The sequence below is a fragment of the Balaenoptera borealis genome, assembly GCF_965194805.1.
Source record: "Balaenoptera borealis genome assembly, chromosome: 2".
Lineage (NCBI taxonomy): Eukaryota > Metazoa > Chordata > Mammalia > Artiodactyla > Balaenopteridae > Balaenoptera > Balaenoptera borealis.
This window is the reverse complement of record NC_138867.1, coordinates 158,622,428-158,648,793: the sequence shown is the minus strand read 5'-3', so window position 1 is coordinate 158,648,793 and position 26,366 is coordinate 158,622,428. Positions and strand designations below refer to the sequence as shown.

At 43.4% G+C, this 26,366-nt stretch overlaps 1 protein-coding gene across 1 annotated transcript in view; it reads right to left on the bottom strand.

The window, feature by feature from the left end:
• Positions 1 to 26,366, bottom strand: part of NSG2 (neuronal vesicle trafficking associated 2) — a 58,459-nt gene that overhangs the window by 27,121 nt on the left and 4,972 nt on the right. Inside the window, exon 3 of the mRNA XM_082381120.1 lies at positions 14,358 to 14,441. Within this exon, the coding sequence (XP_082237246.1) occupies positions 14,358 to 14,441 (84 nt within the window). The remainder of the gene's footprint in view (positions 1 to 14,357; positions 14,442 to 26,366) is intronic.

Sequence of the window (26,366 nt, the reverse complement as noted above, 5' to 3'; positions counted from 1 at the left end):
CTGCCTAGTGGCAGATAAATGTACAAAATTCAAAAATATTTTTATTAAGTATAAATAAAAACTTAATAAAAATTAAATTAGAAAATATAATGGAAGAAAAGGGCCTTTTACAATACCAACAAAAAATAAGTAAAGTACTTCAGAATAAATTTAATAAGAACTGTAAAGATGATTTTAAAGCACAGTTGAGAACCTCAAAAGAAGATGTCAACAAATGCAAAGTTAAATCTTGTTTCTAAATAGACTCAATACTTTAAAGATGTAGCTGCTCTTCAAGTTAATCTTTGAATTCATGTAACCCAAATTAAAAAAGTTAACAGGAGTTTTTTGGACCTAAAATATATATTAATATTTACCTGGAAAAGTAAATGTGCAAGAATGGGTTAAGAGTTCCTGAAATGTAAAAGGAATAAGAGAAGACTTTACACAGATTTTTAAATGTGTTATAAAACTACATAATTGAGACAATTTAGCATTGTCTCTGTTATCAATAGCAAATAATTGTCAGATTCATAGAAGAAAAGAGAGCAGAGAAGTAAACTCAAATACATATGGGAATGCAGTATCTAAAAACTGTGGCATGTCAAGTCAAAGAGAGAAGGGATTAACTAATAATCATAGATCAACTGTCAAACTGCCATTCAAAAAGAAGTCAGGTTGGATTCCTACCCTGCCCTTTACAAATTCCAGAGGGATCCAAATTTTAACATAAAAACAAGTCATAAAAGCAGCAGAAGAAAACATGACTTTAGGGTGAGAGAAGGCTTTGATTTTTATAGAGTCAAATGTACCCATAATTTCCTTTATGCCTTCTGGAGTGTGTGATTAATTTGAGTTATAAAGCAAAAGTAAGAATTACTGAAAATATAAGAAAGAAGTTGCACCATAAACAAAACAAGAAGGTGAAGGACAACTGAGAAAATACTGAATAAGTGAGAATGACTAAGTTCTCAGCTTTTGGAAGAGGCCACGCAAATCAACAGGGAGGAACAGCAAGTGGTCCAACCAAGTAGGACGTTTTCCGGGAAGGACACAAACAGGCAACTGGTACATGGAAAGAGGCTCGATCTCACCAGTAATGAAAGACATACAAACTTAAGCAAAGGGGAAGAGCCATTTTCTATATATCAGATTGGTGAAACTTTTAAAGTTTGTTCAAACAGGTGCTGGCAATGTGGGGAAGAATACATTCTCAGGCATGGTGGAGGATTTATATGTGGTGGGAAATTTTTGGAAGGTAATTTGGCAAAAGCTATTAAAACTGAAAATTCACATTCACTTTGGCAAAGTTTTTAAGATAAAGATTCTCATACCTTACATATATACTTGTGAAATATATGAAAGTTGTGTGTGTGTGTATATGTGTGTGAAAATACACATACTAGGAATATTACTGAAGCAGAGTTCTTAGCAGCAAAAGACTGAAAGCTAAAACAATAGGGGACTGATTGAGAAAGACTGTGAAAATCCTCAGTCTACAGTCATTAACAAGAACAAAAAAGGATCTCAATGTGGTGATGTGGAAAGGTCTCCGAGATATATTATTAAGAGAAAAAAAAAGCAAGGTACAGGAGAATGTATATAAAATGGTCCCATTTGAGAGAGTGAAAAAGAATATCAAATGTGCATATGCATATATAAATACATATATGCTGACATGTAGAAAACGCCTCTGGATAGAAACATAAGGAGATATTCCTAGGCTGTTCTATAGAGCTTTCTGCAATATGGAAATGTCCTATAAATCTGAGCTGTCCAATATGGTAGCTGCTAGGCTCACGCGGCTATTGAGCACTTGAAATGTGGCTTGTGTGACTGAGGAATTAAATTTTGAATTTTATTTTATTTTCACTAATTTAAATGTATATAGCCACACGTGGCTCGGAGCTTCCAATCCGGATAGCACAGACTTAGACAATGGATGGTTTGGGTGAGAAGGATTATGAAAGGAGAGAAAGGGAGATATTTTTTCAGTTTATGCCTTTCTATAGTGTTGGAATTTTGTGCATGTACTACATGTGTCACTTTTTTTATAGTTTAAAGCAGATTTTATTTGCCTTCAACTTATTATCTGTGTAGAATATACTCTACACCGCAATCTGAATGCCCTTCAATGGGCATTTGATTACACAGAATCTCCAAAACTTTTACTTTATTTTTTTTTCTTCCAGTTTTATTGAGATATAATTGACATACAGCACTGAATAAGTTTCAGGTGTACAGCATAATCTTTTGATTTAATACATTATGAAATGATTATCACAATAGGTTTAGTGAACATCCATCCTCTCATATAAATACAAAATAAAAGAAAAAGAAAAAAAAGTTTTTCCTCGTGATAAATACTCTTAGGATTAACTCTCTTACCAACTTGCATATATAACATCCAGCAGTGTTAATTATATTTATCATGTTGTACATTACATCTTTATTATTTATTTATCTTTTTATAAATGGAATTTTATTCCTTTGACTACCTTCATCCAATTCTTACTCTTATTTAAAAAGTTACTGACCACCAAGGTCCCAGGGTCGATAGTCATAGTAGAGGATTTAGAAGTGAATCAAAGGTAGTGTCTGTCCTCAAGAGTCCAGGCTTTCTTAGGGCCAGGGGAAAACATATGTAAGGAAATAACTGCACAGAGGAGGTCAAGTTGACAAACTCCCCAGTGAGTAAGGTCCCAGAGTAAGAAAGGGTCAGTTCCACATCTGAGAGTGGGGAAGAGAGGAGGGGCTATTAGAACAGGCTTCACCCAGAAGGTGACGTGTGAGCCAACCTATGAGACGAAAAGGTGCCCGCTAGACCATAGGGGAGAAAAAAGCACTCAGGGCGGAGGAAACAGCCATTTGGAGGAGTGGAGGCAGGATAGGGCAGAGTATACCCAGGATTCCATGAGTAATTTTGGTTGGTGGGAGGGGTGTGAAGTCAGAAAGGAGAGGAGGTTGAAGAGAGGAGAAAGCAGTTCTGAGGACCAGGGACAATAGACTAAGGAGTTCAGATTTCACCCTGAAGGCCAAGGAAGCCCCAGAATGGCTTTAAGCAGGAGAGAGAACTGATCACACATGACTCTCAGAAGAGACATCTGTCTGGCTATGACTTGGAATGTCAAAATCAAAGACAAGCTGGAAAATGAGGAATGCAATTGAAATATTTTTATCCTATATAGAAAAATAATAAAGCTGTTTACGGATTTAAAATTGCATGTTGTACATTTTACTTTGCCCATGAACAATCACCTTTGATCCGTTAAGAGTTAGGCAGTACCAAGGGGAAAGAAAATTCAAAGGAGTTAATTTTTCCCACCTCCTGTGACCATCTCATATTTTAGTAAGTCCCTTAGGACCTTGAGAGGTCTTTTGTCTTTACTAATTTTTCTGGGGCTTCAAATCTCCAGGAGATGGCTAAGATAAGAAACTGAATACTCAACAACTCTGACATGTCGTGGTGGGACGTAATTCCTATTTTCAGACAAATAAATATGGCGATAAATCCTAGGCCAAGGTTTTCTCAGCCTTGGCACTATTGATATTTTAGGTAGGATAATTCTTCATCGTGGAGGGCTGTCCTGTGCATCATAGGATATTTCACAGCATCCTTGACCTTAACCCACTAGACACCAGTACCACATACACATACAAACACACACACAGAATGGTGACAAACATAAACGTCTCCAGACATTGCCAAAGGTCCCCTGGGGAACAAAATCATCCCTGATTGAGAACGACTGTCTTAAGACATCTCAGAGAGATGAGCCCTTGGGGACTGTCCCACCCAACTTCCTCATTTTACAGATGAGAAAACGGAAGCTCTGAGACTGAGACCAGAAACCAGGTTTCCTTACTCATTTTAGAATTTTTTTTTTAGAGATCAGATATATTTCTTTTTTGCTTTTTTTGAACTTTTCCTCCAGTTTTACTGTTTATTTTATTTAATTTATTTTTTGGCCACGCCGTGCAGCATGCAGGATCCTAGCTCCCCCGACTGGGGATTGAACCCATGCCCCCTGCATTGGGAGCACGGAGTCTTAACCACTGGACCGCCAGGAAGTCCCGAGATCAGATGTCTTTTTCTAAGCCTCAGAGAAATGCAATTTTCCAAAAAAAAAAAGTTGGAGGAATTTTAAATCAAATCAGTTGCACATGGATGGACATGGAGATTATCATATTAAGTGAAGTAAGTCAGACAGAGAAATACAAATATCATATGATATCACTTATATGCAGAATCTAAAAACAAAAAATGATACAAATGAACTTATTTACAAAACAGAAACAGACTCACAGACTTAGAGAACAAACTTATGGTTACCGGCGGAAGGGTGGGGGGAAGTTATAGATTGGGAGTGTGGGATTGGCATGTACACACTCCTATATTTAAAATGGATAACTAATAAGGACCTACTGTATAGCACAGGGAACTCTGCTTAATATTCTGTAATAACCTAAATGGGAAAAGAATTTGAAAAAGAATGGATACACGTATATATATAAATGAATCACTTTGCTATACACCAGAAACTAACACAACATTGTTAATCAACTCTGCTCCAATGCAAAATAAAAATTTTTTTAAAAGATAAGGAAAAAAATAAATCAAATCAGTTTCATCTAGCTGGATATTCATTTATTTTTTCTCTCTCTTCTCTCTTTTCATCTCTCTCGTTCTCCCCCTGATATACATGACTCAGCCTAGAATTTCAATTTACTAACTTGTTTTTCTAGCTACAAATGCTACCAAAGTTAATAACAATAATGATGATGATAATAATAATAAAAGAATATGAAAACATCCATCCCTCTCTAATTTAGCATTTTTCTTCTTTCATTTGTTCACAATGAAGAGGTGAATGGGAAGACGTCTAGTATATATCAGAGTGCCTGTGTGCCAGGCACATCCTAAACACAGTCATTACAACAACCCTCCGAAGTGGGCGTTGGCATACCCATGTCACTAAAGAGGAAACTGAGGCTCATGCAAGTGAGATGACTTGCCCACGTAGCCACTGAGTTCTAGAACCAGCATTCAAACCCAGGTCTGTCAGATTGCATAGTAAAACTGAGTTCGGGTTGTGGAGTCTTAGAGTGCGTTCATGATCATCACCCAAGTGAGAGCTGAATCCCCTCTGAGAACCAGATCCGCCTGTAACTGCTCGGATCACAGAGCTGAGGAGCTTGCCAGCATCTCCAGGAGGAAGCCAGGCCTATGTGGCCGTTGCTATGACGACTAGTTTTCTTATAATTATAGAACATGGTGGTGACACGAAAAGCCACACAGTCACTTTGTTAGGACCTGTCTTCCTCTGACAGTTCCAGGCGCTTAAACATCATCAATTTTTTTTTAATCCCGTTTAAAATAATCACACATTGCAGCAGCAGAAGCCCAGAGAGCAAGACAGTCAGGAGATTAATCCGCCCACTGTGTGAGGGGACCGTGAGACAAGCCACATGACAAGCCATGAGGAAAATGGCATGTCTTCCTTGGGAAATGTTTGCTTCTCTCTTCCCTTTTGGATCAATGCATTTAGGACTTGGCCAAACAGTGTATTTAAAGAGAAAAAAGAAGAGAGCCAAAGCAAAATTGGCCTAATGCTTGGCAAATAACAGGGATAGGCAGCAAAATTTTAGTATTCTAGCAACCACTTTTCAGTTTAGTTTAAGTTAGCCAATTACCCATATGTACAGGGTTTCCTGATTTGGAAGCTGATAGAGACAAAAGAACACACACACACACACATACTCGCATATACATACCATAGACATACATACCCCTCTGGTCCAGAAAAGCCTGACTCTTGCCACTTATTGGCTGCATGACCTTGAATACCTTAATTAAACTCTCTGACCCTTGGTCTCCTCAACTGGCTATCAAAAAAAACCGCCTACTTCAAGAGTTAAAGATAAAATAGAAAATGACTAGCAAACTACTCAGCACATAATAGGAGCTCAGTGAAATGGAAGTTATTGTTATTAATTAATTACAAATAATAATTTTTTAAATCTTGTTTTACTTTCCACAAGCATCTTCCTTTCATTACCCCAACATGGGATGTGAGAAACCTTTATGAAGCCCTACCTTCTGTACTACTTTCAGCAATCCAGCCAGGTAGCAGGAGAACTCTAGTTGAAGCCAACGTGGCATCTCAGAGCAGTGGTGGGTGCAGGCAAAGGCTGGGACATTCTCCAGATGAGAAATTGACTTGGGGAATCAAGGACAGGTTTCTGGAGGAGGTGAGATCTGAGCTGGTTCACAAGGCGGGAAATGTGGGCTGGCAATAGAGCCAGAGGAAACTGCACGGGCAAAGACCTGGAGGGCTGAAAGGGCATGGTGGTTTTACAGAGCCATGAGAGGCCCGAAGCACTGAGGACACAGGAATGGTGGAGGGCCTAGCAGCAAGGACCACCTTTGGAAGAGCCTGCAGTATCATGCAGAAACCTCACGTTGTTGTCTGTCAGAGTGGGGAGCCATCAAGGTTTCTCAAGCAGGATCTGATGATCGTTCTGACTTCATAACAGGTAGAAAGGGGAAGATGGGATGAAGCTGGAAGGTCAAAAGCTGACCCGGCAGGAATGGTGGGCAAGGAGGAACAACTGAGCCAGGGCAATATCAGTTGAGACAGAGGGCCTAGTGAGACGGAGCCAGGCGTGGCTTCCCACCGAGACCCACCCTGGGTGGAAGCATTCCATCTAGCCAGATGACCAGCTCCCCAGCAATGAAACTCTCATGTAACGACAAGAGGCAGCTCACATTTACCAAGCTACCATGGGGCTTATATTATCTCATTTTGTCCTCAGGCCAGGCCTATGATGTAGACAGCATTATCCCATTTTACAGATTGGGAAACACAGGTTCAGAGAGATGAAATGACTTGCTTTAGTTCATACACACCCACAGTGTCAAACCCCCAGCCCATGTATTTCCCCTTTTCCATACTGCCCTTCACACAAGTGTGCTGGTAAACCGTCCTGGGCTGGGAAAAGGGGGTGATACATGATTTACAGTGTTTGCTCAGTTCCATGGTGTAAATACTCCCACCATGGTTGGTTACAAACTGCCAACAGTTTAACAAGCAGTGTGCAAACTTTTAATCAGCCGACGCCTACAGGAGTCCCATAGGAAATAAGAATATTCACTAAACTCTAGAAGCCATCTACACTAAACTTATTAACAAGTGACTTGCTTTATTACAGCATTTATTTGCCAGTGTTTGAGTCAATGAGAATGAGGACCTGGCAATAAAAGCACCCCAGTCATTAGGCCGTGGAGCGGTCATTGAATCTCCCAGTCCCCCATCCAAACCCTGAGCACATTCCTCCTGAGATAGCACCACGGATGTTTTCTCTCCCAGGGAAAGGTTTTGTTAAAAAAATTAAGCCACATTTGCTTTTCAGTTCTCAATAATATATGTTTTTGAAGGTCACTCTAATAGTGCAATTCCATGAGGCCAGGAGAAAGCACCCAGCCATAAACATAGGCCTACACCTTTATTCTGATTTCTGATAAAACCCTAGCCAGAAGTGCAATAATAAACATCAAATACTATTGCAGATTTTCTCCACCAAGCACTCACATGTAAATTCTTTCCGTTCCAGATGATAGCTCTGCTCCTAAGCCAGCAGGCAGTGTTTTTAATAATTTACCTTAAATGTTCCTCAAAAGTTAAAAAAAAAAAAAAGAGGGCAATAAAAACCAAGACAACAGATAATAAAGTAAAATCGCTTATCTCCATTTGCTGCTGTCAGCAAATATTAGAATCCCACCAACGGAGGGCAGCCCCTGGGGTTTTGATGAAAAATTGGTAGAAGCAAATGGCAAAGCTATAAATGAGGTCTCACCTCCCAGGGAATGTGACATCAGGAAGAGGACATTTATGAGAACGTGTCATCGGCAAGAAGCTTAGAAGCAAAAGATAGAGCCCCGATTTTAAATAAAGATATTGAAAATGAGGCAGCCAGAGCTCTGGTATTTATCAATGTGTAGTTTTCTATCAGCCAGGTATTTTTGTTTGCTCATTAACCTGTTCATTCAGTTATTAAAGACATCATTTGGTGCCTAGTGTGGGCCGGCACTGGCTAGGTTCTTGGGGAGCAAAGATAAAGAAGACACCATCCCAGCCTCAAGTCAGTGGGAGACACAGCAGGTAATGTTGACGCCAACACTGTATAACTGGAGGGTTATATAGCAGGTGCAGGAATCCCAAGGAGGAAGGACAGACTGAGCAAGGGCTGGCAGGCAAACCCTCACAGGCCAGAGCCATTTGAGTTGGGTGCTGAGGGATGAATAGGGAGTTTGCCCAACGATGGAGGTGGGAAAGGCATTCCAGTGGGAAGGGACGGCACGAACAAAGACAGGGAGGCATACGAAGTATGGTGTCGTGAGGGAAGGACCAGGGCTTCGAGCAGGCCAGGGAGAAGGCAGGTGAGCCATGGAAGCTATGGCAGGGTTAGAAGGATGGCAGTGTCCTTGCAGGATATGCACATTAGAAAGAGTCCTCCTTTGGGGAGGTGAGAAGAATGGGCAGGAGGGGGCTGAGAAAGCAGGCAGAGGGACCCAGAAGGAGGATGGGCCAGGAGATGATGCGTGAGGACAGAGACCAGAGAAGAAAGCACAGTTACCAGAGACCCTCAGGAGGGAGAGGGGCCTGGGCTCTGCCGGCTGTTAGATGTGGCCGCCTCCCCCCACCCCGCCGGGGAGGCTGATTCTGGTGTGTTGCCATGTCTCTCCCATGTTGGAGTTAGAAGGAATGTGAGCAGAGTTGAGGCCTGAGGCAGAGTGCAAACACCCCCAACCCCTGGCTGGGTGGAAGAGGAAGGGAAGGAAAGAAACGTCTGCCAGGTAGACGGGCTCAGCAGCATCCCCCGGGAGCTATTCACCGGTAGTCAGGCCCCCTTCCGCTGGCGGCAGCTTCCCTAACCTCTTACACCGGCCACGGCCCCCTGCTTAGGACCTGCGAGTACATCCCAGGCCCACAGCCTCCTGGGCGTGGAACTTGGGAAAACTCCCAGCCTCTCTGAGCCTGTTTGCCTCACTGCAAGTGGGGTGATTGTCTCACCGGCCCAGTTTGCTGGGATCATTCAGTGGGATAGCTTACATAAAGCGCCAATCGCAGGTCAGGTCAGGAGCAGAGCACAAGCCCCAAAAGTTGAGTGGATCAGTGAATGGATGGAACAGTGAAAAATCAACACCCTATAATATTAGGCCTCCTGAAGCTTCAACTGGATTTTTGTTTATTTTTGTTTTGTTGGTTTGTTGTTGCCGTCGCTTGTTTTTAATAATAGCCCACAGACACCAGCTCCTTGAAAATTGCTAACCTCTCACTTCTAGTTCTCCCCAACCAGCTTTATTTTAATGCGTCCATTTGCTTGACAGGAATGGTGGGTCCTGATCCCTTTACACTAACGCATCCCTCCCATTCTGGATTCTCCCCGCTGGCTGTGCTCAGGGTCTGGTCTGCAGGCGTCCCCAGGATCTTTCCCCATGCGACCGGACACCCTCTAATCGGAGCTTACCCAGGCCATAGCCACCAGAGTCAGATTTCCTGAACCCAGACTCAACATGTTATTGGGGATGAATACTGAGGCGGTCCCGAAAGTCTGGGGCTCAAGTTGCAGCACACGTGGCACCCACTCTATGCCAGGCCCTCTTCTGGGAACTAGGAACACGTGAGTGGGCCAGTGTGACCCTACCCTCCAGGGACCAGAGGCTGGAGGGGGCTGAAGATGCCGGAGTAGCCAGTTACAGTACAGCAGCATTCGAGAACCCCATATGATCTGCAGAGCCCAGAGGAGGCACCAAACCCAGCTCAGAGGATCAAGGGAGGCATCCCAGAGGAGGTGACCATACAGGGACAGTATTCCAAGAAATTGGCCAGAACACTCTTGTCTAATCCACACCTTTGCAAGCTCCTCCAGAGCAAGGATTTTGTCTTGCATATCCGTGTGTCTCCCAGCAACAGGCATCCAGCCCAACCCAGAGCAAATTTGATAAAGACAAAGAAGAAAGGGGAGAAAGGGCAGGAAGGGAAGAAGTCAGGCAGGCCACAGTTTGGCAAGGACAATGGCAGGGTGGCATCAGGTGTAGCAGAGAGAGTGGGATGTGGAGCCACAGGGCTGGGTTCTTATTCTGTTCTGACACGTCCTCGCTGCGTGGCCTTGTCAGACAATTCACTTCTTTGAGCATCAGTTTCCTAGTCTGTAAAATGGGGATAATAATAACAGTAACAAGTACACAAGGTTGTTGTTAGCCTAAAAAGTGGATGTAAAGGCATTTTTAACAGGTACTAGGATTATTCATTTTATAATGGATGTGTTGAGAAGTAGCCTACCAAAAAATATTGCCTACACTCCCCAGGAGGCAAAGAGATAGCTCCCTAGGTCACTGTAGAGAGCCAGAGGCCACCCATGGATCCCGACATTGAACTGGCTACACTTAGAACAGTTCCTCCAGGTTTTCCCAGCCACGTTCCCAGGGAGAAAAAGCCAGGAAAGGGAGGACCAGGTCTGTCTCAACCAACACACAAAATTCAGCTAATTAGGTAGCAAGCTAAGAACCCAGGATGAAGGAAAGGGATCTGAAAAGGAAGAGAATAAAATGATCATTCATTGAGAACTAGAGTGCGCCAAGGACTTACACTTTGTGCTATTGTGTCCCGGTTTACTGATGAGGAATCAGGAGCTCAGAGAGGTGAAGGGGCTTTCCCAAGGTCATGAAGCTTAAGAGGTGACAGGGGTGTGACCCAAGTTGCCAGGTGAATCTAGCCCCAAAGTGCACGTGTTCCCTGGCATACCTCTCATCAGCTTGGCACAAACAGCTTCCAAATGCAAGACTCAGTTCCTTCTCACAGGTGAGCCTGGGGACAATCAGGTCTGATGGCATGGCCGGATGCACCAGCTCCTTCGACAGCATAATCAGCTTTAGAAGAACCTCCAGCTCCCAGGACTAAGAAAGAAGGAGGGGCTTCTCTCTGCACGCTCCCATCTTCTCAAAGAAACCTGATGAACGGTCTCTCAAGTCTGTGGCCCTTGGCAATGACTGCAAGAGCCTTCATGTTAAAAAAAATTCCAGGCGATTCTTTCAATCTTTCTCAGTTCGCCTCTCCCTCCCTGCTCTCTCCCCTCATTCTCTCTCATAGAGAATTGTTATGAGCTGATCTCCCCAGGTCAAATTTGAGATGTGAACTCGCAAGCTGTTCCACCTCCATGAAGATATTGGAATGAGGGAGGGAGGCATCTTTGCCATCCCCATGGTTACTTCTGCCACGGGCAATATCCTGAAGGGGCAACCCGGTCGCTGTTTACCAGCATTATGTTCTCTAAGATGAACTGGGAATTCTCTGACTTCCAGCCCCTGTGGTCTAGCCGAAATTTCCACCCTGAGCTCCAGACCCGTTACATCCAAGGGTGGCCAGAGTGCCTCTGCCCCGCCCCTCCCATGGTCCCCAGGCACCTCCCACTCAATGCGTCTCCCACTCCCGGTCCCCCACCTCCTACCCGGTGGACAGCATCCCCCCTGGCTCAGTCAGCCAAGCCAAACACGGAGGAGCCCTTGATGCCCCTTTCTCCAACCAGGAACAATTCCACCTCCGTAACAGCCCAGCTGGACCCCCGAGTCCCACTGCAGCTGACAGCTCAGACCCTCAGACTCTTCTTAATGGCCAGCACAACCTCCTTCCTAGTGCGCTGCACCCACCTTCACCCCAGCGGATGCGTCCTCCACGCGGCCCAGGGGGAGCTCTCTTTAAGGAAGTGCAAATCCAGGCTAATAAATGCTCACAGCTCTACAAAAGCAAACAATTTTGCTCCATTCCTCCCGTTGTGTTCCAAGCGGCAGGGCCCTCTGCCCACACCTGACAGTCAGTGCTGACAAAGGGCTGCCCCCAAACCCCAACGCCCTTTCTTCCCAACCCCCAGGGCCAACTGAGTCAAGCTGCGTGGGGCGCTTCCTCAGGCCCTGGACCCTGACAAGCCACTCATTTTCTCTTGGCTGACTCGCTTCTGTTCTAACCCATAGTTACCTACAGCAGGCGGCACAGATGAACAGAAAGGCAGGGGGCCGGCTCTCAGCACTGGCCCTGCCACTTGCTAGTGGGTGAGCAGGTCGCATCACTGCTCTGAGCCATAGTTCCCCTTGAAAAAAACAGGGGATTATATCAGCTTCTCAGGGACTCGTGGGCAGCAAATATGATAAAATAGCCACATCACCAAAAGTTGCCAACAAAGAGGAAAAAAAAAAACCAATGACAACATGGTCCAACACCACGGCTGATAACACAGCCACAGATGACATTTTGAGACATTTCTTTCCGTGTCCTTTTTCCTCTGTATACTTGTGGTTTTTTTCATAGTTCCAACCATAGAAAACATACAATTTTAATCTCTGCTTTTTTCACTCAGCTTCCTCTATGAAGTATTTGCCCAAATTATTGCATGTTTTCGTAACCATCATTTTAAATGATCGCTAAATAAGGAATAATTCCATCAAAAACTGTAACACTCTATTTGGTAAAAAGAGCAAATTTTTAAAATATTCTAATTTTTTTCTGATTATTGTAACAATTCATGCTCGTGTAAAATTGAGAAAATAAAAGTAAGATGAAAATATCTCATAAGCCCATAATTCAGAGTAAACTAAGTACTCTCCCCCCCCAAAAGTGATTCCTAAGAAACTGTTGAAACAATCCATCTTATGCATGTGGTCTTACATATGGAATCATGAGAAAGCTGCTGAAAATCTAGCATTGTTTCCAATGCTTCGATTTTACAAATAACACTGCAATAAACATTTTGGGGCATGAATCTGGGCATACTTCTGATGATCTCTGCTGCCAGGAGGACAGGTCAGCTTTACTCCCTGGCCTGATGCCCTTACATTATGCACCAAGATACTCCCACCCTCCCCTCACATCTACCTGCTGGTTCTTGCAGATACCTGCATGCAGTTCAGGCCAGGTCAACGTTCACTGGGCCCATGCTGTGTGCCAGACACTAAAGCTACAGCCAAAAATAAAAGCAATCCCTGCCCTCAAAGAGGGGGTCAACATCCAGGGAAGTCCCACATTCTGGGGGGATGTACCCAGAGGTGCCAGATTCCCTCCCAGGCTCACACACCCAGCTGCTCTGACACATGTAGCAGGGAGAAAGATAGGGACAGAAACGGACCAATATATTTATCCATGTATAATACATACTCCAACCAAGTATGTATTATACAAATGCATATAGACAACCAATCAAGGGCTGTTTTCACTTCCAAAGCCCTCAGCCACAGTTGATACAAAATAGTTACTATTAATCATGCACTTATCATGTATAGATCCAAGTGCTTTGCATGTATCCCATATTTCATTCTCACAGTAACCTTCTATTATCGCCATTTGATGAATGAGGTTTATTGACTAGCTTGTGGCCACATGGCTGGTATGAGGTGGAAACAGGGCTCAAACCCAGCCAGGCTGCTTCAGTATCCATCCACAGAACCACTTCTTCTACTGCCTCCATGGCTGATATTGCCTCCTAAGTATCTTTAAGGCCTCTATCCACTCACCTTCCTTTGCTAAGCCACTATTGTTTTTTTACTTGCAGTAACCCAGCAGTCTCCCCACCCTCCCTCTATTGCTCATGTAAAAGCCAGCATGTTTTTTCCAAAAACCTAGTTTAATCATATCCTTCCTCTTCTTGAAGTCCTTTGGGCTTTCTTTCATGCTTCTGGTCTAAAATAATAATTCCTCCATACAGCCTACAATGTCTGGGACTGTCTGCCCTCTGCCCACTTTTCATACCTCATCTCTGTCTGGTCCCCACACCCCTCCTAGAGCTGAGCTTCACTGCCCTTATTCCTATTCAATGTTGGGTTCAATTTCCCTCCAGCCTCAGGGCCTTTGCACAAGCTGTGCTCTCCTTAGTCACCTAAGTGACTTCCCCAGGGTACTTCCCTGGGCTTCCTCCATACATCCTCACAGAGCAGGCTTCATGGCTCTTTCACGCAATTCATCACAGTGATATGTATTCATCAGTTCTCCTAGTGACTCGGCCACCAATAAACAGAAAATCAACCATGCGGTTTTTACCACTAAGAAGTCAACTTTTCCCTCCCTTTGTCTTTTTTGTATTTGTTGCAATCAACCAATGTCTAAAATTTGAGTTTCTTTATACATTTCTATCACATTTCCTGAAGATTGTGATGGAAAGGCAGAGAGACAGGGACAGGAGGAAAAAGAAGAAATGAGACACATTTATCATCAAATTGTCTGAACGTTTCGGAGTAGGAGAGAGGATAACTTGTCCTCAAGAGGCAGAGCTTTAGTTATTTGATTCGACTCAGTGACCCACACTTTCTGTTACACCATCAAGACACTGACCGTAAATTCAGCGATTTTCGGCACCCGGAACTTCCCTTTGTTCTTCTGTTCAGGCTGATATTCCGTTCTTGTCTTCACAATCACCTGAAATGTTCAACCAGTGTTAGCATGCATAGAGACTTGAAAGACTTTTCTGTTCCTTTTTTTTAGTAACTAGAATTTACTGTATATTGCATAAAGATCAGAAAATAAAGAGCCTCCCACGCAAACAAACACAAGAAAATAGAAAATTCAAATTACCCATAATACTTTCCAATTCCAACAGACAGCCATAGGTAACAATTTTGGTCGCACCTTTCCAGAAGTTTTTATATGCATATATATGCACATATTCTGCATATGTATTTGCTATTTATGCAAATATATACTTTTATGAAACGGATTCATACTTCATTTTATCACAAAACACTCTACTAACGTTTTCTCCATGTAGAAAAATACATGATTTCATTTTGCCTTTTGATGTAGCTTAATATTTCATTGTATGCATATACCACAATTAATCTAACCAATCTTGATGGTTGAACACGTAGGTTGTTTCCACAGTTCAGGGTATATAAACAAGTTATGATGAACATCTTGTAGCAAAACTTTTGCACATATACTTAATTCCAGTTTCATTTAGGGACTTCCACAAAGAAAAACATAAAGGTCTATTGAATCTATTGTATCATCTTATTTTTCTGAAGTCTGAATATTTTGCAGAGGTGGTTAATATCATTTCAAGATAAGCTGTCAACCTGCCAAGACATTTATGGAACTCCATCCCACTGTGTAGGCAAAGTGGAAGAAAAAAGAAACTTGACAGATAAAAACTATTGCCGAGTGTCACAGTGTCATAGGTAACACAGAAGCTGTCTGAGTCTCGGTGCCTCAGCTGTAAAATATGGGCAATAATCATAATCATAACCCCTAGTTAACAAGGCTGTGTTGACGGTTGAGTGAGATGAGAGTGGGCAATACTTTTGGAATAATTTATTATGTGCCAGAGCTAGATCAAGCTCTCCATATACTTTATCTACATACCACTGCTATTTCCATTCTCCTGAAAGGAAAACTGAAGCACAGAGCTGTCAAGTCACTGGTCCAAGGTCACACAGCTCAAAGGAAGCAATCTTCTAACTATGATCATTCTTCTCATTAGCGCTTAAATTAACCGAATTTTCACTGAAAACTTTCACCAAGTTTTCCTAGAGACAATAGTCAAGTGTATGTACTCCCGCAAGAATCCTTCTATGAAGAATTTTCTTTAAGGTCTGTGAGGCATACCATGGACAAAATATAGCTCAAGAAGGAAAGGACGGGGAGGAACTACTATTATTGAACATCTACGATATGGCACTTAAATATGTTAGTTAAGGAGGATCTGGGTCCCAGCCCATCTAGAACATCACTCCTTCCCTGACATTTAGAACTCATTTGCAAATGTAAATTCTGTTGTTGTGCCCCGCCCCCTTTGGATTCTGCTCCTCCAAATATTAAAAAGTGAGCCCTGGCTTCCTTAAAGAAATGGTACAGCTAAACAAGGATGAGGGTTTTGCGGGGGAGTGGGGTGGGGAATGTTCTTTTTATTTTTTTCTATCTCCTGTTCCAAAGAATAGGAAAGCAGAAGCTTCTTTGCCACAAATAATAAAAATGTCCCTCATGCTTTGCAAATTCACTGTACAGCAGACACTGAGCACTTGACATGCACTATCTCACTTAATTCTGTGCTGTGGGGCAAATACTGGTACTGTCAATATTGTAGGGAGATGAAACATTGTGCTTTGGGTTTGAATCCTGGCTCAAGCACTACGCCTTCTGTGTCTTAGTTTTCTCACCTATTAAATGGGAAAATAACCATCACTACCTGGTTGGGTTGTTAGGAGGCTTAAATGAGTTAATGTAAGTTAAGCACTCAGACCGTTCATTCAATAACAATGTTTTTTTGAACACTGCCTCTGAGTGCTGCCAAATGTTCTTCCAATAGATGTCTGAGGCAGATATGGAATTGGGTCTCGCTTGCACCTGTCAGCCTGCAGGTCCTCCCTATCCAGCCCTTCGAGAGCAAGGCAAGGATTTCTCAAGAACAATACTGTTCAAGGATGGTCTGAAAAAAAAGGTTTCAAGGGTGAATAGAAGTTTCCTGGGTGAATAAGACAAGATATTTTATGCAAAGTGAACCACATGGTCAAATAAACAAAAGTGTAAAATAGCATGTAATCTACACATTTGGCCGTTTTGGTGTCATGTGAACTTCAATGTGTTAGTGAGAGTTAGGAGCTAATATAAATGTAAGAGTAAATGCCAAGGCACGGTTCACAGGCTAAGTGTTTCTATTAGAAACTCACAATGTTCTGGGAAGGGCCAAATGAAATAATGTATGTGCAGGTGCTTTGTGAACTTAAAAGATATTCTACAAATTGTAATGATTAAAAATATTTAGAATATCACTAGATCAACTGACAGGCTATGAAGTATATTGAAAATTTAGATGTCTGATCATTTCTCTGAATCCACATTTTTAGAAATATTCACAAACTGGGAATTATAGTTTCTTCTCCCAATTCCCCATGTTGTGTGTGTGTATATATCTAATGTCTGTATGTATATATATAAATATATTATAATACATCTCAATGTCTATTTCTAAGATAGTGAATTTCCTGGTCAGTGTGCCATGTGACCTATAAGACTTAGGGCAATAACTGCCTTTGCCTTTTATGATAGACAGCATTCTAAGATGGTCTCCAAGCTTCCCACCCCCGTGTACATGCACTGTATAATCTCCTCCCTCAAGAGTGAGGACAGGACCTGTGAATATGATGGCATAGTCACTCCCATGAGTATGGTATGCAAACTCGGTCACAGCAGACTGGAGAGAAATTCTCCTGCTGGCCTTGAAGAAGTAAGTCAACATGTTGTGAGAGGGCCATGCAGCTAGTACCTGAGGGTGGACTCTAGGAGTTGAAAATGACCCCGATCAACAGCCAGGTCACTCAAGAAAATGGGGACTTCAGTCCTACAACCACAAGTAGCTGAATTCTGCCAACAACCTGAATGAGCTTGGAAAAGGACCCCAAGAACCAGATGAGAATGCAGCCTAGCTAACAGCTTGATTTCAGACCCATGAGACCCCCGAGCACAGAACCCCTCTAAACTGTGCCTGAACTTCTGACCTATATAAACTGTGAGATAATAAACTTGTGTGGTTTTGAGCCACTAAAGCTTTGATAATTTGTTACATAGCAACAGAAAACTAATATGCCTTCCCACATTGCCAAGTCCATCTCAACCATCTCTTAGCTTGAGTCCCTCATTTCTAGATCCTTAGCCATCAGACTGGTCTCAAGCATAACACATCAAGTGTTAAGAAGCATTTGTTTCTTAGTCTTTCCCTCTGCCCCTTTATTTTTATAAACATCTTTCCCAAAACTTCTCAAAAAGCCCTAAACCATTCATATCATTCCATGTAAATTTTAAAGACCTCATGCAGTGGCCAACATGTTGAGATAGGAGACAAAACTAAACAAATATTACTGTTGGAATGAGACAATGAATAACCATTACAGCCAATATCATTCTAATTGTCATAATAAATATTTTGTGGTTGCTTCTCTAACATCCATTTCCTTCTTCAATCAAACCTCCCCCCCGCCCGATATTGCTTTCAAGAACTCACCCCTGTCCCATGTGGCAGCCATGTGGTTTGGTGGAATTGATGCTTTCCTTGATGGCAGGGAGGGACTCTAATTAGGTTAAACCAATCAGAGCATATTATTCTACTGATCACAAAATTTGATTGGCTCAGAGATGGGCATGTTACCTAACTTGAATCAAAGAGATATGAGGCAATACTGACTGGGAACTTGGGGGAAGACACCTCCTTGCTCTTTATGAGTGTTCCCTAAAGAACATGTTCTTCCTCTGGATGGTGTGGTGAGGACTTAGTCCAGTCCTGAAAGTGCTGAAGCAATTGTTGCTACTATGGGGAGGAGCCAGGATGAGGTCAAAGGCAGCATACAAAAGGGCAGAGCCAAGAGGGACCCAGAGAAGTGGAGATGAGCCCTGATGACACCCTGCCCTCTGGATCACACCTTGCCTGAAACCAGACCTATGCTGCACCCTGCAGTCATGGGGGTGGGGAGGGGGACAAATATATACTCTTTGAACCTTAATCCAATTTAGGTTGTGTTTTCTAGTACTTGAGGTGAAAAGCTTTCTATCTAATAGAAATGTGTTCCAAGAAAAAATGAACTGAAAAGCTATTCGAATTTAGTAAGATGGTCAAGTACTAAATAAGTATAACAAAACCAATAGATTTTCTTGGCACCAGCAAAAAATCACCTCAAAATGTGATGAATCCACCAAAAGATACACACAAAAATGTTCATAGCCACTTTTTTCATAATAGCACAAAACTGAGAATAACCCAAATGTCTATTAACAGGAGAATGGATAAATTGTGGTTTATTCATAAGATGGAATGCTACACAGCAATGCTACATAGACATGGGTGACTCTCACAGACATTATATTGAACTAAAGGAATCTGATGCAAAAAAGTATTTTTTTATGTCCTGTGTGATTTCATTTATATCAAGTTCAATATATAGAAAATAATTTATATATTATCTGAATAAATATATATATTTAACATGCCATTTACCATTTGCAGGAGTGATGCTGAGTTTAGGCGGAGTTGGGGGTCATAGCCCTCCTTCAAATACATATACTACTTTGCCCTGAACCCCTATGAGATGTTGCTTATGCCCTGAGTGAGTTTCTAATGAAAACACTTCTTTTGGCTTCAGAACACTTCTCAAACCACTGAGCTCAAACTAGGCCAACAGACAGGTTGACTGACACTGTGTCAGTCCTCAGTCATCTTCTCCTCTCTTCAGCTATACCATATTTTCTCCAAAAGCAACCCAGGCAATATTTTACCTTTGCCCCTAAGGAAGTGTTAGCTCATTAGAACCCCTTCTCCATGTCAAAAGCAGGTCTTTGCCCATTTGCCTGGAACAAATGGGCAATCTTCTGGCCTCACCTTCTTTGACCTCTCAGTAATATTCTTTGACCACTCACCCCTCCTTAAAAGTCCTCCTCCCAGGTCCATGGTCTTCTCCCTCCTCACTGACCAGCCCTCCTCAGTCTCCTCCCACTCTGCTTGACTTCTTAATGTTAGAATCTCTCAGGGCTAGGTCATGGGCATGCTTCCTTCCTACAAGTCCCTTCTGAGTGTTCTTACTCCCATCATTTCCAAGTCCATCTTTATTCCCATAACTCTCAAATTTACATCTCCAATTCGGACCCCACCCAGCACTCAGATTACCCTACTGGACGTTTGCCCTTGGATAGACACACATAAATTTACCACGTCCACAGCAAAGCACTTGGGTTCCCTGACCCACCTTCCCCAACCATCTTGCCCTCAACATTCTCTTCCCCGTGTAATCGCCAGCTAAGAAAATAGCGGCATGATATGCCATTGTTTATGTCAAGTCATATACAGGAATCTCTCATGATCCCTCCCTTCCCTTCAGTCTCCAAATCCATTCCAATCACCAGCTCCTGCTTCCTCGAAAATTTCCCTCAAATAAACCCATTCGTCCAGTTACACTGCCAACACCCTAATCCAGAGCATCATTCTCTCTCTGCGAACTTTTGCTCTGACAGCTTCCTTGTTTCCATCCTTGCCTCCCCAAACCCAAACAAAAAGAGATTTCTAGAACAAGAGAGCATCATAAACCAGCAAACATTCAGAAGACATCCAGGAGGCTGGACCGGGGAAAACCACAAAGAGGTAGTTTTGAGTGGCCAGGGAACAGAGCAGGTGAAGTGAGCGGTAAACAGAGGCTCTGAAGGCCATGCCTAGCATCTTGAAGATGAACTTGAGAACAGTGAGGAACTGAGGAAGGATTATAAACCAGAGAATGGCTTTCCAGGTATGCATTACAGGGAGAGGAGAAACCTCTGGCACAGTGAAGATACACTGGAGAGATGTAGAGAGCAGGAAAAACCAGCCCTACAGTTACGGGAATCAACCAGCTATTGGGCATGTCGTGAAGCGTGGTGTGCTGTTCCCATGGACTGGAGCCAGAAACAATTCCCTTCTATAAAAGGAGATATAGTACCAGTCAATTTTTTTAGTACTATGAAGGGGAAAGCATAAGAAATGTTAGCCAATCGTTATTAATTGTACCTTGGAGGAATCAGCTTGCATATGCAAAGAAAGAGAGAGAAGAGAAAATAAATTTGCAAAGAAAGGCTCTATTTTCTGCAGTTGAAAAAAAAAATGGAGGAAAACAGAGCCCTGAGCTCCTTGATTAATAACAGAAATGGGAGGAAAAAGTGGAGAGAGGGGAGGAAAAAATTCTTTCTACTCTTGTTATTATTAAAAGTGGGGTTTCATAGATACTTGGGAGAATGAAACTCCAGGTTTTCAAATATCACTGTGGATATGGGTAAAGAAATAAATTTGTTTTCTTTTCATATCAATACATCAGTCCCCATTGTTCGGTCAGCAGCTGATATGAAGAACATAATTTAACATAATTGGCATTGTGAAAATGGGATAAATTATTCATCCCGAAAGCACCCCTCATCTGGATATATTCCCCCTTTGCTGGCAAGGCCAGATAATACGTGGTGGTTCAGATGGTGCAAAGTACAGATCATAAAAATTTAAAATACTACTTCCCAGGATTATCAATAATGAAGAGGTTCCCACATGGAGAGGCCCCAGGATTGGCAGGAACAATAAATAAAAGTGCAGAAGTGCTGACAAGGAGCATGATTGTATTTTTATGAGCTGGGCTTGCACAGGCCAAAAATAGACCTAAGCTGTATCCTTCAGCTCATTCCTGCAGCAAAGAGAGAAGTTCGGAGCAGGACAATGAAAGGCTAGCCCCTGAGCACCTCCTGTGTGCCAGACACTGAGCTACAGGCCCTACTGATGTGTCCTCAGTTAGTTCACACAACCCCCCTCTCCGATCTTCACATCTCTCCTTTAAGATCATTATTATTCCCATTTTTCAGATGAGGAAATTTAGCCTCAGAGACTTCAATCACTTGCCTATGATCAAATGACTGGTAAGTGGTTGAGCTGGTATCCAAACTCAAGAACATGTTGCTTTTTTCTATCATTTTTTTAAGGTACCCACTATGTGCCTGGCACTGTACCAAAAGCTTTACATCCTATATCTCAGTAAATCCTCTCAATCGCTCTGAGGTAGGACTGATTATCCCCATTTTATAGGAACCTGAGTCTCAGGGAGCAGATATGACTTCACAACCTCACGTAACCACTAAGAGGCAGAGTCAAGGCTTGAACCTGAGCTTCTGGCTCAGATCAAGTGCCACTAGGAAGGTCATCATTCAAATCTCGTAACAAACTCTGATCCTATGGCACCTGATGCTCCATAAATGCTATTAACTGAACGAACAAATGAACGAATCCTTTATCTAAATAGACAAGGTGAAGTCACCCCAGTGGGGCCTGAGTACATAGTTGGGAACCTTCTCCCATTTACTGCCTCACTCCTCAACCCACACTCCATCTCTTTGGGTTCGAGTCTTTCCGTGGACCCTTTAGGTTTGGTAGTGGGCCCAGAACACAAGGTAAAATGTCAGTGCTCAGAGTACATTAATGGCAGTGTTGTCCAATCCCACCCATTCACCGATGGGGACGCGGAAGCTCAGAAAGGGGGACGGATTTGCTGCAGGTCACACAACAAGGCAGTGTCAGAAGTAGGACCCTAGTATGGACCTGCTGACTCCCAGTTCGGGGCTATTTCTGTGGCATTGAGTCTCTTTTACTTGCTGGGCCTTTGATTTCTCAGGGCAGAATGGAAGGTTGGCCAGTATGGCCTCAAATGGATGGGCTAGCCCAATAAGTCTATGACTCTCCAACTCTCAGGCAAGGCATAGAATTGGGCAAGGTGAGCAACTCTTCATTGGGTCCTACAGGGACGGCCAGCTCCTGCTCTGAGCAGAGGCTAGCTGCCTGGGCCGGAGTCACTACAGCAAGGCCGGCCCACAGCTCTGCCACCCACGCCTGTCCCCTATAAGGCAAGGCCCAGCCCACCTCTCTGCTCAAGCCTTCTTACAGCCTGGGGCCAGCCCCGTGCACTTCACAAAAAACAATCCTGATTCTGGGACTGAACTGATGATGATGATACAACAACATTAAGCAGTTACTCTCTGCCGCCCACTGTGATAAACATTCGGCATGCATTTCCTCATTTTACCCTTTAAACAGTTCTTAGAGGAAGATATTCCTGTCCTCGTTTTAACAACGAGAAAACAGAGAGACAGAGTGGTTAGTAAACTGGCCCAGGGTCACACAGCGAGTAGGTGGTGGAATTAGGATTCAAATTCAAACTGCATTGCTATAATGCATGTGCATCTATACAGGCCTCCCTCTGCATGCAGGGGCACTAGCTCGTTCCACAGTGGTCTCTCCGTGTGTGAACGTGAGCAAGGAAGTAAGTCACTTCAGCTCTCCGAGACTGTTTCACCATCTGTGAGATGGAGGTGATTTTTTAAAAATAGAAAATTTGATATATGCTCATGGTAAAAAAAAAAGTATGAAAATTGTAGAATAAAAGTTTTCAAATGGACCCCAACCAATCCATCCATACTCTAACCATCCAATGGTTTCTTGTGTGTCTTTTCAAGACTATTTTATGAATTAGAAGAATGAAACATACACACGTGTTTCCACAAATGGGATCACTCTATACCACACTCTTTAAAGTTGTTTTAACGGAGCAATGTGTCTGTTGCTTTCTCCACATTAGCGCAAACACAAGCAAATCTGTCTCATCCTCATAACAATTGCTTACTATTCCACATCTATGCACCAGGGTTTATCCAACCACTCCAATCTCATGGAACATTCCAATTGTTATATATATATGCCTTTGCATACTTGAAAAATATACCCATAGAATAAATTCCTGCCAGTAGCAAGCATACCAATTAAATAGGATATACAGTTTAAATTTATAAACAATATCCAAATACCCTCTAAAAACCATTGCATCACGTTATATAACCAACCGGAGTACAATGAGAAGATCTGCTTTCCCCCAGTGTTAGCAACACTAGGCACTATTACATTTTTTTTGCCAATCAGATAGGTAAAAAGTATGTTTCATTAAAATTATGTTTTCAAGTTATAAAGAATTTTTAATCTGCTTATGGGTCATTTTTTTGTCTATTTGCTGGAATCACCTAGTCAGAGCCTTTGCCCAATTTAGGGTGATTTATAATCTTGTGAGTCTCTGAAGAGTAGAACAAGGGGGCTCAATGAGCCTGGAATCGGCAGAGATGTGCATTCCCTGCTCCCCGGGGAAAGGCTGACAGTTCTCTGATCCTGTGTATCAGGGAGAAAAAGAAACCCTCTAGTGAAGTCATGAGAATGATGACCAAGAAGGCGTGGAGGACTCAGTGACAGGAGCAGTATCTCCATTGCCCAACATCTTTCCAGATCCGCCCCGTCAGACCCCTGCACCCCCGCTGTTGAAACCCCTTCCTTCTCAGCATGTCTCACGTTTACAGTCATCCTCCAAAAATATCACCTTCGGGAGACATATTCTGAATATCCAGTGAAAGAAAGGAAACTATCAATGAGCACCATCTTTGTGCCATTAGACAATTTTCACTTTTTTTTTTCCTCACAGTAACCCGGTTAGGTAGCTATTATGTTCATTTTACAGGAAAAAAAAAAAAAAAAAAAGAAGCCCAGAGATGCCAAGCAACTTGCCTAAAGCCACACAGTACATAATTAGTTTAGCTGGGAGTTGAATCCAAGCCTGTAAGACAACCAAGCGCATGCGGTCTACCACACAAAGTGAAGGGTGCTAAACATCAATAATTGACCTTTTAATGTCTGCATTCCTTTCCTCCCACAAGCAGGTGAGCCAACCTCCTCTAGGATGTGTAAAGACTTAGTAACCAGTAGAAAGGAAAGGTACATTTGCCTAGAGCCTGGCAGCTGGCTTGGTGAATACACAGTTCATCTGGGGCTTTGCCAAGGTGGAGTTGTGCCTGTCTGTGGCTTGCTTTCTGCAGACCAGCCACCCCTTAGCTGGCATTTCCCAGCACTCTTGGGTGCAGATCTTGGCTGCACTGTTTTCTTTTGGTGTGTCCTAGGACAGCATTCCCCTTCTCTGAGCCTGTTTTGCATGGTTACAACCTCACAGAGGAGTTGTGGGGACATCTGGGTTATTGTGGTCACTTAGATAAACCAAAGGCATGTCCTGGAATTTGGTGTCTACAGACTGATGTTCCAGCTTCTCAAGAGCTTGCTCCCATGGCCTAGAGAGAGCCACCAGACTGCTTGGATTCAAGTGGAAAAATTAAGCCCAGCCTTACCCTAGGCAAGGGGCAGGGGGCCTCGTTCAGCCAGCATTTCCTGCTGCCCGCCATATGCCAGGACTAAGGCTACAAAGATGAGACAGAGCCAGGACCCTCAGACCTAGTAGGAAAAGCTCCTCAGTGCTGACCCAGCACTAAGTCTCCATCAATCCATCCACCTCCCCATTTCTGCTGCCACTGTCCTAATACACACCACCACCCTCCCCTTCCTGAGTACAGCAGTAACCTTCTAGCTGATCTCCTGCCCCTCCACTCTTTTCTTCTACCATACATGGCCAGGGCTGGGGGGTTGGTGGTACTGCAGGAAACCCAGTAGCCTCTGTTTTGGGGACATTTCTCTGGTGCTGCCTCATTTGGAAGATGGATTGGAGAAAAGAGGAAGAAGAGACCAGGAGACCAAAAGCATGAGTCACTTGGCCCTAGGGTGGCCCACTGCAGCCAGAGGAATCTTCTTAAAATAGAAATCTGATCCTGTTACTCTCCTCTTTAAACCTCTTCAGAAAAATGCACGGGGTCCCTCATGAACTGGTGCCCACCCCACGTCACCTCCCAAGTCTCTCCCCCTCCCTCAGCTGACCCAGCCAACCTGACCTCCTGACTTTTCCTCCCATTCCCTCAATGTCTGTCCGCATGCTGGTCCCTCTGCCCCCTACTCCCCTTACCAACCCACCCTCCATCTCTCAGCCAGGGCTCCTTCCTCAGAAGGACCTCCCCTGACCATCCTGCCATCATAATTTAATCCCCTTAAGTCTTATCGTCTCTTAACAATACAGCACCTTATTCTTTCCTTAATATCCCTTTTTGCAGTTTGCATCTCTGTATTTCTATTTGTGTGCTGGCTTGTTTGAAGTCCCTCTGCCCCACTGAACAGGAAGCTCCATGAAAGCAACGGCCATGCCTGACTTTTCATGGCTGTATATGCGTAGCCTAGCATAGGGCCTGGCACATAGAAGGTGCCCAGTAGACATGCTGGATGAGAGAGTGAGTACCTTCCGGTGTAATAAGTATAACCTTAGCTATAATTATGGGTGGTCAGGGAAGGTATCCAGGAGAGCTGCCATCTGAACTGGGCTTAGGAAGATGAGCCCTGGCTTATCAGACAAGCAAAGGGGCAAGAAGAGCATTCTGGGCAGAAAGAATGGCATGGGCAAAGAGGAGGGAGCAAGAAATACCCTGGAGAGTGTAGAAAATTCCAGGGCGGGGTTTCTCAACCTCAGCACTGTTGACATTTTGAGCAGGGCAATTCTTTTTTTTGGGGGGGGGGGGTGAAATTTTGTGCATTGTAGGATATTTAGCAGTATTCTTGGCTCAAAACATCCCTCCTCCTATTGTCACAACCAAAAATGTCTCCAGACATTGCCAAATGTCTCTCTGGGTGGAAAAGTCACTCCTGGTAGAAAACCATGGCTCTAGGTAGTTCTGACATGCTGGTGTTCAAGGTACAAAGTGAGGAGTGATAGGAATGGAAGCCAGTGGGGCAGATAATGGAGGACCTGGAGTGCCAAGGTCAGGATTTGAGGACTGTACCCTGTGCGGGTGACTGGAAAGGCTTTCCATGGGAGAAGGACTGGTCACAACTCCAGAGGCACTACTGCAGGTGCGCTGTGGAGGATTGATTAGCATGATAGAAGAGGTGGGGAAACA